The sequence below is a fragment of the Cottoperca gobio genome, chromosome 8, assembly GCF_900634415.1.
Source record: "Cottoperca gobio chromosome 8, fCotGob3.1, whole genome shotgun sequence".
Classification (NCBI taxonomy): domain Eukaryota; kingdom Metazoa; phylum Chordata; class Actinopteri; order Perciformes; family Bovichtidae; genus Cottoperca; species Cottoperca gobio.
This window is the reverse complement of record NC_041362.1, coordinates 16,999,631-17,011,783: the sequence shown is the minus strand read 5'-3', so window position 1 is coordinate 17,011,783 and position 12,153 is coordinate 16,999,631. Positions and strand designations below refer to the sequence as shown.

At 43.1% G+C, this 12,153-nt stretch overlaps 1 protein-coding gene across 6 annotated transcripts in view; it reads right to left on the bottom strand.

The window, feature by feature from the left end:
• Nucleotides 1-12,153, bottom strand: part of LOC115011751 (myosin-10) — a 56,205-nt gene that overhangs the window by 39,128 nt on the left and 4,924 nt on the right. For all 6 annotated transcript variants that reach the window (XM_029436971.1, XM_029436970.1, XM_029436973.1 and 3 more), the window contains one exon: nucleotides 8,146-8,302. In XM_029436971.1, the coding sequence (XP_029292831.1) occupies nucleotides 8,146-8,302 (157 nt within the window). The remainder of the gene's footprint in view (nucleotides 1-8,145; nucleotides 8,303-12,153) is intronic.

Genomic DNA, 12,153 nt, shown 5'->3' with positions numbered 1-12,153 from the left:
TACCGTAGCTGTGTGAGCCAAGGCAGTGTTACTCCGGCACAGTGGGTTATATGCTACGATCCAGAGTGAGTCACGGATTTGTGCACGGCATCAACTTTTTGAATGAAATACATGATCTCCGCCTGTTCGAGGAGTTTAGCTGTTTTCCAAAAAAAAGCAGAAGGACCACAATCTGGTTTCCTACTTTTTATCACGTCTGCCTGGAAACAACTCCTTTGAAGCATCATTGACGACTCCCAGATCGCCTGTTGCTGTCACACTTCATCCTGTTTATCCATTCTCCATGCCTGTCACTGTCAACAAGGATTGGCTGTTAAGGGTCCCATGGAAATATAATCCACATAATCACTACTGCTGCTGAACGGTCAATGATAGATTTTACACACTCAGGCTGAGGTTATCCTCTAAATATATACAACAGACCGTGAATATCTTAAACTGCAGTGTGCACAATAAGTCTGACAAATGCACAATTTGTTTATTCTAAGACAGCGTAAATTCTGCACAACAGCATGCTTAGCAAGAGTGTAAAAATAGCCTTGTGCTGTTGGGTGTTGCCTTTAGGCCAATGAAAGGGGAGAGAAAGCAGTTGCGGGAGATACGGTAGAAAGTATTTGGCAATGTAATCGATTGCAGATGGCAAGCCGTCGGGTGGCTTGTTTGGTCCACAGTGGTTCTTTGTGATGGCTAGGCCTGCCGTAATCCAACAGGACAAGGCTGTTTTCGGGTGTACGCCTGTGTGTTTATGCTGGCACCTCTAATATCACACTGCTAAGCTCTGTAGCCCCACAGGAATCCAGACACACAAGCGGGAGCAGGGTTTCAGTCACAGAGGGGAAACAGTTTCAGTGTGAGACTGTGTGGCAGTGTCTGACTCTATCTGATGGAAGTCAAAAGAATCGGAAAAGGGATAAAAGGTCACGAGAGTGTTTATGACTAATACAAGTGAAAGTAGGTCACTGCAAAGTAAAATTGCCGTGAGAAGTGGATAATCCAAGGGGAACATTTTAGTTTGTAATAAGACTTTTATAAAGTGCTGGGAAGAGGTCAAATATATGACCGAAGACATTTTATCAATACAATTACCTATGGAGCCCAAGCTTTTCTTATTAGGTTGTTATCCAAACGAACACAAGATAAGGAAGAAAGAGCACATCTTTTTAGATCTGTGCTTGTCACAAGCACAGTGGATGATAACACTATCATGGGAAAATGTAAATATACATGCTAACTGGCTTAAAGAACTGCATGTGTATCCTTAGAAAACAATATCTATTTTAAAAAGTATGGGGTCGGTGATTGGCCGAGAAAATAGCCGGTTGTGTTTTTTTATTTTGCTCATTTATTAGTCCGCCCCCGAAGAGCGAGTGAGAGGCAGGGAGAGACACAGCAGGGGAAAGATTTGTGTAGAGCCGGCACATTTTCACATCTAACTCAATGAATTAAAGGGTTAATTCAACCGTGATGGTGGAACTGTGGAAAGACTTAACCAAGGTGGGTCTGGTGAGTTTTATTTAGTTTCTGTTGAGTTTGAATGAAGTGTGTTTTACGATCTTCTACATTTTATAATAAAGATTATTTTTTATGTTTTTATATTTCTTAAAAAAATGTATGTAATCTTATTATATTTTATTTTGTCTTGTTATGTTTGTATATTGATATAGTTTTGTATTGTTTATGTTTCTTGAAATTCTAATAAAGAAAGTGCAACAAAAGAATTGGTATGATTTGCAGTCTTGGATAGGCGGCAGACTTTTGGGAATGTCTTCAGTTTACAGATTAATAAATACACATATGTCATCGGTAGCTCATTAAACAGAGGGCCGGTATAGATCAAGCAGCCAGCTGTGCAGCTGCTTTTCTTCCCGGCCTGCAGCGGGTTGGAACGTTATGGGTGTCAGTGAGAGGGCAGTGACAGCATCGGTCAGGTAACACTATCTGTCCTGCCGAGGCTTCTGGAATCGATGCTATGTGTCTCTCATGACAACACTATCCAAGAACGAGGGCAACACATGACAGAGGCTCTGCCTTAAATCATCTCACCACGACCTCTCAGTTATACGACTGTCTCTCACACTCACACAAACACACACCTTCCGGTCAGGGCTTCATGGCAGCTAAGAGCTAAGACTATTGACTACACATGTGTAAACACACACACAAAGTAAAACTGAATATCTTATATATAGGTGGACCGTAGGTAACCTGTGGGCCTGGCTCACCTGGATACTCAGAAAGTTTCACCTAATGTCTATATATATATCTATATATATATATATAATATATACTCTAAATAACTGACGTAAAATAGATTTAGTCTATTTAGCATACTTATTCTGTTGTTTCATCCAAGCCTCTGAAATCTATCAACCTGTAATGTCTAAAGAATGTGAAGAAAAAAGGATTGATAAAGCCAGGATTCAATTTTCTTTCCATAAGACAGTCACATACATATGCATGACACACAGCTTTTCCAATAAACGGCCTGTCCAGGTTAGGTAGGAAATATGTCTGCATGTGGGGAGGAACGTAAGCATAAATCAGACCTGATGTATGACCCCAAAACAGAAATATGATTTTATCCTGTATGAACTCCACAGCTGTCTGCCATTATAAATGCATCTGCCTGTGTGTGTGTGTGTGTGTGTGTGTGTGTGTGTGTGTGTGTGTGTGTGTGTGTGTGTGTGTGTGTGTGTGGGACAGAGTGCGTTTGCAGTAAACTCATGCAAGCATGTTGTTTGAACAGGGTTCCCCATTTGTCTGAAAGTCATCTCTTGAACTTGTAGCCAGTACACAGTCCTCTTGAAGACCAGGAAAAAGTCTCTGACACACGCACACGCACACACACACGCCATTGACCCTCCACCTGTCTTGTCACTCAGGCCCTGGGTGTGCCCTCAACCAGCCCTCCTCTCAAGCCCTCACTGCCCCAACAAGAGGCCTCATTTCCCAAGGAAGAGCTCTGTAGGCCTCTCCGTCTATACACACACACACACACACACACACACACACACACACACACACACACACACACACACACAACCCTGGTCCCAGCCCCCTTCAGACTGCACAAAGCCCCCATTGTGAGGCACAATGCTGGCCGCCCCCTCTGCCTTTCCCATGTACCCTCTGCTCAGTTTCCCCTATAACTCTGTCCCTTCTGCCCCCTCTTGCTTTCGCCTGACTCCCTCGTTTTCCGCTCTTCAGTCTTCTTTCCTTGCTACTCTCTCTTCTTTATTCTTAAATCTCCACTAGCTATCCTGTGGATCGTGTCTGTAGGGGTCTGCCCTCTCTATTAAAGTGTTCCCCTTTTGCCCCACTATCCCCTTCAATATTAAGGCCTTCAACATTCCATCTTCTCTCCCCCCTGTCTCACCCAGCATGGCCCTCCCTCTCCTCTCTGTGTTCCAAGACATTTTCCACTTCTCTGACTTGTGTTACCTCCAATATCCCCTTCTTGCTCTGCTGGATAAGAGACTTTCATATATAGGAGGCATCTACAGTTGTGACGCAGGATTTATGATTTTTACTGGAAACAAAATACAGAATGTAACTCTCTCTGCAGGTATGAAATGTTATTTGAGAATATGTTGTATACCTCCGAACACTGCAGGATTGCATGTCTCTCCGCAATAATTAGCATTAATAGTATTATTTTCTATGCCATAACAACTGGTGGCGAATATGGCAAAGCAGGCAAATACCAGAATATTTGCTGTGATTACAAGTGTGGTTTAATGTTGTCCCAACCAAGGACCTTGCTATATACTGTGGGAGCAAATGCAACTTGCACCCCACAAGTTTAACTAGTAAAAAATTGAAAATCTACAGTGAGCGAACAACGACACGACAGTATTGACCAGTTAAAGATGCCAGTGCATTGAGAGGAGGGCAGCCTGAACACACTGCAGCAATAAAAGTTAAATGCGGCCCCTCTTCCCGGTCATAAACTCACCATTTTGCCCTATTTGCACCTTCTCAAGAATGTGGTCAAACTGCACAGTTGCTTTCTACCTGGCTGAGATCCAAGATCACGACGCACGCAATAACACCTCCTCCAGTCGAGGTCTGGTCGATCCAATCGCATTCCAATCACAACGCACTCTGTGTGCATTTACATTTGGCATTAACATGCGATTTTCTTTATCCAGATACATATTACATGTGACTGCCAGGTGTATATGGGGATTATGCACAAACATGCAACGCTGTAACATGAACATGTTGGCGAGAGCAGTGTCATGCTTCTCTTTATTCAGACATTACTGAACATGTTGTGCCAACAGTGCCATCTGTGTTGCTCCAAAACCTTGACCATGGGGTGGAGTTGCAAGACTGGCACTAATCTAGAGAAATCCCACTGCAGTGCGTGCTTTTCCAGTATCTTTTTTTTGCCAAGCTGCAAACCCAATGTTTGCCTTGCCTTTGGGTTAAATGTTTTACATGTTTGATGCTTTTGAAAAATGAGGTCTGCTATTATACAGTGGTATGTGCAAAGCTATCTGTGGCATTCACCTCAGAAAATAATGAGCAGCCCTGTTAAAACCCTGTGGTTTCTTGAGTACACTCAGCTGCAGTGACTGTACAGGGCCACCTGAGTGTAAGTCTGCATAATCTGTCAACTGAGAAACAGCAGCATGAGCCAGAGACAGACAATTAACTAATGAAAAATGAAGAACACAAAACAACAACTGCAAAACACACAAACACAATAGCATACACACAGACGCAGTGCATCTGCCAGAAACGAAGCCATGTGGTCTGGCTAGTTGAGGGGTGAAATAAGAGAAAGTGGGGACACACACTGTTGTCAGTTAAACAGAGGCCTAGCCATGGCAACGCTGGCTGCATCCTGACGAGGAGGCGGGATGAGAAGGTGGACATTCCACACACTTGTCCTCCTGTGTTTCCTGATCAAAGGAGGAGAAGCAAAGAACAAAGCAAACGGAGCCACTGCAAAGCTTCCAGCAGAGCTGCGATTTGTATTTTTCATGTTAAGTGAAAGGCGACCAGAATGCCTTTAATGATGTGGGGAATTTTCCTCTTCAGCGTCTTCCAAGCCAGAACATTCTGGTTGAAGGAAAGAAAGAAAGAAAAGGAGAGAGGAGAAGATTGAGCAAACTAGTAAGTAAAGCAAAGAATGGGGTGGAAATGAGAGAGGCCAGCTACTCTAGTCACTGAGAGAAGAAAGAAAGCAATTATAAAACGGTAAGAGATCCTAAATAGTTAGCAAAAGCTTCGGTCAGCTCTTCTCACCCTGAACAGGACATTAACCACACTAAACAGACTGAAGGAGATCCAGTCAATAACACACACAAGTCCCTCCTGGCTGCCGCCTAAAATACTGTCACTCACCAAGTGACACCTCTATTTGAGATCCCAGGGGAAGGTTATTTTGGTCGCACACACACATTCACACGCAGGTATCCATGGTGACGCACCCCTGCGCAGGGTAAATGGGCTGCTCGGACGACTGCGACAACTCGACGGTGACTCAGCTTGTAGAATTTAGCACAGCATGGTATGGAAAGCTGGGACAGCGATGACCTCGTTCCACTGGCTGCCTCGGCCCGGCCCCATGTCAGGGACACAGAATGAACACCGGCGACAGGGAAAAGGGGGTCATGGAGAAGAATGGTGGTGCAAAACAGGCGTACCATATCCAGACAAACATCTCTCATAGTGATAATAGGGTGGGAGGAGTGCGTGTGTTATTCTTTGTGGTTATTATAAAAGCTATATTTGTATGATAAGTGCAACACTAGAGATGCAAACAGGAGGATTAGTTGTATGATTCAGGAGAACATTAGTGACTTAAGAAGATTTGGACATTAGCACCATATGATACCTAACTAATATAGTTTGCTTTGCTTTGGGGCTCGTATGCTTACATGAGACGCACAGTGTGACCCTGCTCAGCCAGGGGTTCCAGTCAAAGTCTCTGCTGTGTGGAGACCCAGCCTGCTGAGACCGAAGCCCAAAAAACTGCCAGAGGGCATCTAATGACAGGGAGTCTCCAGCACATCAGTCAGACACACTGGAGCTTTACAGCCGCAGCTGCGGAGGTCAACCGGCCAATCAGTGACAATGTCACATCAAGGCGGAAGTATGTTGGGACAAATTAAAAAGTAAAAGCCAAGAGAAACATTTCTATTTAAAGAATCAAATCCTTCAGATGTGAAACAACACAAAGGGAGAAACTAAAGCTGTGACAGTGATGGCCCACAGCAGAGAGGCTGAGGCTGTCTAAACACTGATATGCTGTCAGAAAGGTTCTGCTTATCACAGCAGTTCTTCTACATCAGAGATTCAAAAACAATGAGTCAGACCCAAAGTGGGACACGGTGCTGTTTCTTGTGGATCTCTAGTTTGTAAACATGTTCTTGATAATGCACACACAGCCCAGTGCAAGTTTCAAAACAAGTTACACATTTCAATATAATACAGTATACTTTTTTCCCTCGATTGTTTTCGACTATCTTCATCAGGATGACTTGACATAATATAAACTGTAAACTAGCTAGAATTTTGAGAATGCAGCAACTGCAGTTTGTGGCCTGGACCAGCTTAGCAGTGGTCCACTGCCCTCACAGACAAGCCTCTCACCACCCACGCTAAGAGGAGCTCATGGATCTCACCCTCGCCCCTTGCAGCAAGACACTCTTATCTGAAGCCCAGAGAGAGGCTGTCTTCCATATCAGTGTCATAGCAGTATATGCTGACATACTGGAGAAACCAAATATAGACCACCACAAAAAATGGGAAAAACAAAAGTGTACCTTTGAGTCGAGCTGTCGGGTAATTCAGACACAAACATTTGATTTTCAAAAATAAAGCTTTTAGGAGTATCTCAGATATTGGCACGTCATTGTAGGATATTACATTGATATTGTGATATCGCACATGTGTTGTCATCTCCTGGTTTTAAAGGCTGCATTACAGTAAAGTGATGTCATTTTCTGAACTTACTAGACTGTCATAGCTGTTCTATTATATTCCTTTACCCACTTAGTCATTATATCCACATTACTGATGATAATGTACAAATAGTCAACACTACAATATTGTCGCAATATCTATATCGTGATATTTTATTTTATCCATATCGCCCAGACCTACGTTATCGGCAGATAGAGACTTGAACAATGAAATTATCGGCATCGGCCAGAAATGAAAGATTCCTCCAATGTGATATTAATTAATAAATAAATATAATATGCTTTACATGTGACCTGAGTTGAAGTAAATTCTTATTTTGCCCAGTGAATGTGTACATTTTAAAAATGTTATGTCTGCATCTGCCAGTGGGCCTATCACAATAACAGTTATAATATGTTATTCCACTACAGGAGAGACTTTATATCCTGCATCCCTAATCTCACTATTGTCCTTTTCTTTGTGAGCAAACCCCAAATAAGGATGTACAGCTGCACAAATCCAACTTCTTAAATAACGACATCTCTATGAATTGATTTTGAATTTGAACTTGAGGGCTTGGAAAAAAGTTACAGTGCTTCAAAAAAGACCTGAGTTCATGGTTTGGAGAAAAGACAGAAAGTTACATAAGCATAGCATACCACTCGCCAAAACTACAGAAAACAAGCTTAGTATGAACAATGCAACGTTACACTTCAATCGTAAATCCTTTGCCGAGTTTACAGTGTTGATGGATGGTGTGAACAGCCTCTTATTACCATGCAGTTAACAATTAAGCACCTGACACTGGTGATACAGCTGGAAAGATCTTCTACTTGACCCCGTCAATGTCTGCAGACTTCTCAGACATGATCAATGATGTCACATCCTCTCTGACCCTGTGACCTTTCACACACTTTCTTCACACACTAATCGCCTGGGCAATGCAGCCAAACCCCATGCTGCCTGCAAGTGAGCTAAACTCCCTGCTAAATGAGCACACGCAGGTTTCCATCTTAACTGCACCGGGACGATAACAGTCATGCAACAACTGAAAAAACACTTAATTATTCTTAGATTCATCGATAAAGCATTGTAAAGCACTATCATGCACGATCATCATGACACATTATTTTTATAAAACTGTCAATTCAGACCAATAATAACAGTGAGTTGTGTTTTAAAAGCAAGATAAAAGATCAATTTGAGGAAAACAACGGTCTGCCGTACCTTGAAGCATGCAGCGGTATGCTGACTCAGAGATGGCATAGATGTGTGGAGGCATCTCGTGCCTCTTCTTCCCTCTGTACATCTCAATGATGTTCTCTGAATAGATGGGCAGGTTCTTGTAAGGGTTGATAACCACACAGAACAGGCCAGAGTACGTCTGTAATAAAATATACAAAACAGACAAAGATGGGAAATTAATAAACGGTAAGGAACAAAGAGAGGCTGCAGCTCAACATCAGAAATTCTATATATTCAATAAATATACAAACATATGAGCTGGCTATTGTTCAAATCCTGCTCAAAACAGGCTAAATGAACTCTCTCAGACTGTGTGGTGGATATAAAGAACAAACACTGAAAAGGAGCAAGCAAGTTAAGAGCTGTTTAAACCATCATATCTGCATTCTATCAGTGCAGCAAAACCTGTCATTACCCATTTCTTAGGAGCTTACATCATCATTGCAGGCATGCAACACAGTGATAGATGCAGAGCAGACTGATTGAGAGTCAGACAGACTAAGTGAAACACTGAACAGACTCCGCTCTCCTGTGCAGCAACACAATGTTCTGAGAGTCATAATACGAGTGTCCAAATCAAACACTGCACCACACAATGTGTATGAATATCATACAAGCTTATGTAACTTTCGCTGCAAATGTTTATCCTACTTTCTGACTTGTGGTGATGCATTTGGATGTATAATTAGCCCGAAAATGTCCCCCCAGATAGTATGTGTGGCTTCTCAGCTATGCTGTAGGCTGAATCGACCAGGAGGCAAGGCAGCGGAGAATGAGTGAGAGGCCCTTGTGGGGAAATGGCTCTGTCTCATTCTGCAGATGCTATAGGGGCATTGCATTCCCCCTATAGACACAGAGAAAGAGCTGCTTACCAGTAGTATGACTTTCATCATTTGCATGTTGGGCTAATCTAGGCGCCTAAGCAAATGCCCATCTACTTACCTAGCCTACCCACATAGCGTGTAATTACTTGAATGTAAACCAAATGGGATAATTCCGATTTTTTGCAGTGCGGTTGTACGAGGTACTTATCTGTAGACAGTAGATTGGGTTCGGCCATTCCCCAGTTAGAAGAAGCTAAGCAGTGTACTGCTGTGGACAGGGGCAGCTGTGTTTTAGTCACTTAAAAAAAAATCTATCAGTTTAAGTGTTCCTCACATCTATGCTCTCTTAAAAGCCACCAGGCTCCATTGACAAATACAGTAATTTTACATCGCAGAACACGGGAGTTGCTGGTCTACCGCTGCCTCGATCTGTTAGTTAGTTTGTGTAATTGTGCAACTTAGATCAATCCGAACTAACCCTTTAAAACACCAAAGTCACACAATAACACAAACTAACTAAAAGATCGAGGCAGCGGTAGACCAGCAACTCCTGTGTTCTGCGATGTAAACTTACTGTATTTGTCAATGGAGCCTGGTGGCTTTTAAGAGAGCATAGATACTGTAACAGCTGTTCCCCGTCTGAAAGGGTAAAGCTGTGAAAATATTCCATATATAGCTAACACTTAAACTGATATTGTTAGTTTTTTTAGGTGGCTAACATATGTTTAGCTGCTGCATGTCCACAGCAGTACATTGCTTTGCTCACATGCTGGTACTGATGTGGCGACCTTCATCTACTGTAGGTAATACACTGACCTATACACTGGATAAGTATCTCATACAACCCCTCAAAACATCCAAACTATCCCTACAGTTTCATGCATATGTATACAAATATAGGGCCCTTAAATCTTCAATAAGAGTAAAAGAAAGTCATAACCATATTGAAGTAATGTAGAGCTCAAACTGGAAGTAAGTTAGACAATTAGTAATACATTTGTAAATGCCCAATAGAAAAGTCACACATGCTTGATGGATGTTACGAGGCAGTCGGGCCTACTGACTGCAGGCCCAGGGGATCAGAGGCAGCTGGCTCCCTGCTGGCTTCACGGTCAGAGTGACAGACATGTTTGTTTGCTCTGTCTCCTTCTGGGCCCATCCATACACTCTACAGTGACACCTTTTTATAAGCAACATTTGCTCTGCAAAATTAAACGATGTGGAAAAGCAAAATCAGAAGCATGATCTGTGAAATGTTTTGTGATGAAGTTGAAATTCTTTCAGGAGTAGTCTCTTCTTCTGACTTCCAGCATGGCGCTTGGGGCTCTCTATAGACTGCAGTCTGCAATGAATGACTAAACCTCTGTTTTAAAGAGCTTTCAGTTTCCAGAGCCGTCTATTCCGTTATCCTCTGCTGTTGCTCACGCTGCCAATAAATGCTATCATACCATAAAACAGTACAATAGCTCAAAGATGTAATATTTAGAGGTCCTGCAGTGGTCTTTTCATATCAAAGCATCAGACATCTGCTTCATAATTAAAACTACATTCAAGGCCAAGAGTGACTCAGCAGGCATAGGCTCACAAATGGGCCCCAGAGAGCAAGACAGCATACTGTAACTGTTACATAACAGCTCAGGTAGTGCCCTCAGTCAGCACTCAGCATCTGCACCGCTGATACAGAAGAAAAGCAGGTGGGGAAGGAGAGGGAGGCTGAAATGAAGCGTGGAGCAATGATCCGCTGACAGGGCTCCCTCAGGTCCAATCCAGTGGAGAAGCAGAGGTGCAACAAACAGTGAACCGTGTTCTCAGCCTTCCTGTAAATTGCTCTCAACCTGAGGGGAGGAGAGGGCTCAGCCGGAGAGAGAGGCCCTGATGAAATTTTAACTCTCCACTCTCCTTTTTCGAAGCTAATGAAAAATTCATTTCCCCTTATCAGGGAACTGGAGCTGCTATAAATACGGGTTGTGTTCTGTTCTCTTTCAGTTCTGCGACATGCAGCACTGGGGCAGCAGGTGAGGCTGCAGAGAGATACCTGGCCTGTGGGTTCAATGCTGACCGTCCCAGGCGTCTGAAGGGTTCAAGGGGGCAGTATACTTTGATGCATCATGTCTCTTTATGCATCATGATGATGCATAAACCTGCATAGAGCGCTTAATAGTCTCCGGAGTTGAAATGGTGGATCAGTGTTAGGTTTTATTTATTATCATTGCTTGGGAAACAAAATCTATAAAAATAACAACAGTGGTTGGACTTGACTGTGGCTTTTATCTACAGTTAGAGGTCCCTTATTATCTCTGTGACCAATCAAATTGAAATGCATCAAAATCAAAATATTGTTGGAATGCTGCTGCTTCCCCTCCAGGAATTATTGAGAAAAATATCGCAGGATCAATGCACCAAAAAAAGAACATTTACTACTGCTGTTGCCAGAGAGAAGAGCCTACGACTAACTCAACACCGCCTGCCAAACCGGCATGCCTGGCCCCGTCCAGGAAATAGAAGGTGATATTTCCACTGTGAAATCAGATCCAGGGGAGGGGATGCTGTGGCCTAGTAACAGCTGAGCAACACACAAGCAACAGCAGACACAACAGCCGACCCCATCTGCCATCTCTGATCAGTCAGGCAGCGTGCCGATGTGGATAGGCCCCTCTCCACTGCAGAGGCTGCACAGAGCACTCTGGGTGCACACAGAGGCAACCTCGGTGCCATTAATCTGTGTGGAGGAGAGGAGACCTTGACCATTCCCTTGACAGCGCTTCACTCTAATGATTTCATAACAAAGCTTGCGAATAGTCCAGACTCGGCTTTTGAAATATGATCAATACACTGACATGCATGGTATCAAATCACATCGACAGCAGCAGGACACTTTCTGCTTTTTCCCAACTTTAATAAGTTGGAAATTCTTGCTAGCAGAATTGTAGAGCAGGCAGGGTGGCCATTAAAACGTATACTGCAGTATGAGTCAGTGGCATTCTATATTCAATTCTTACTCAGGAATTCGTGCTTGTGTCTGTCAAAATCATGGCGACACAAAAAGCAAAGTAGAATGTTAAATGGTTACATCAGGGCCCCGCAGAAAGAGAGACCACATGTGGCTTTAATTCAAACTCGTAAAAACTCTCTCTCCACCGGGATATGAAAATAAGCATGACTGTTC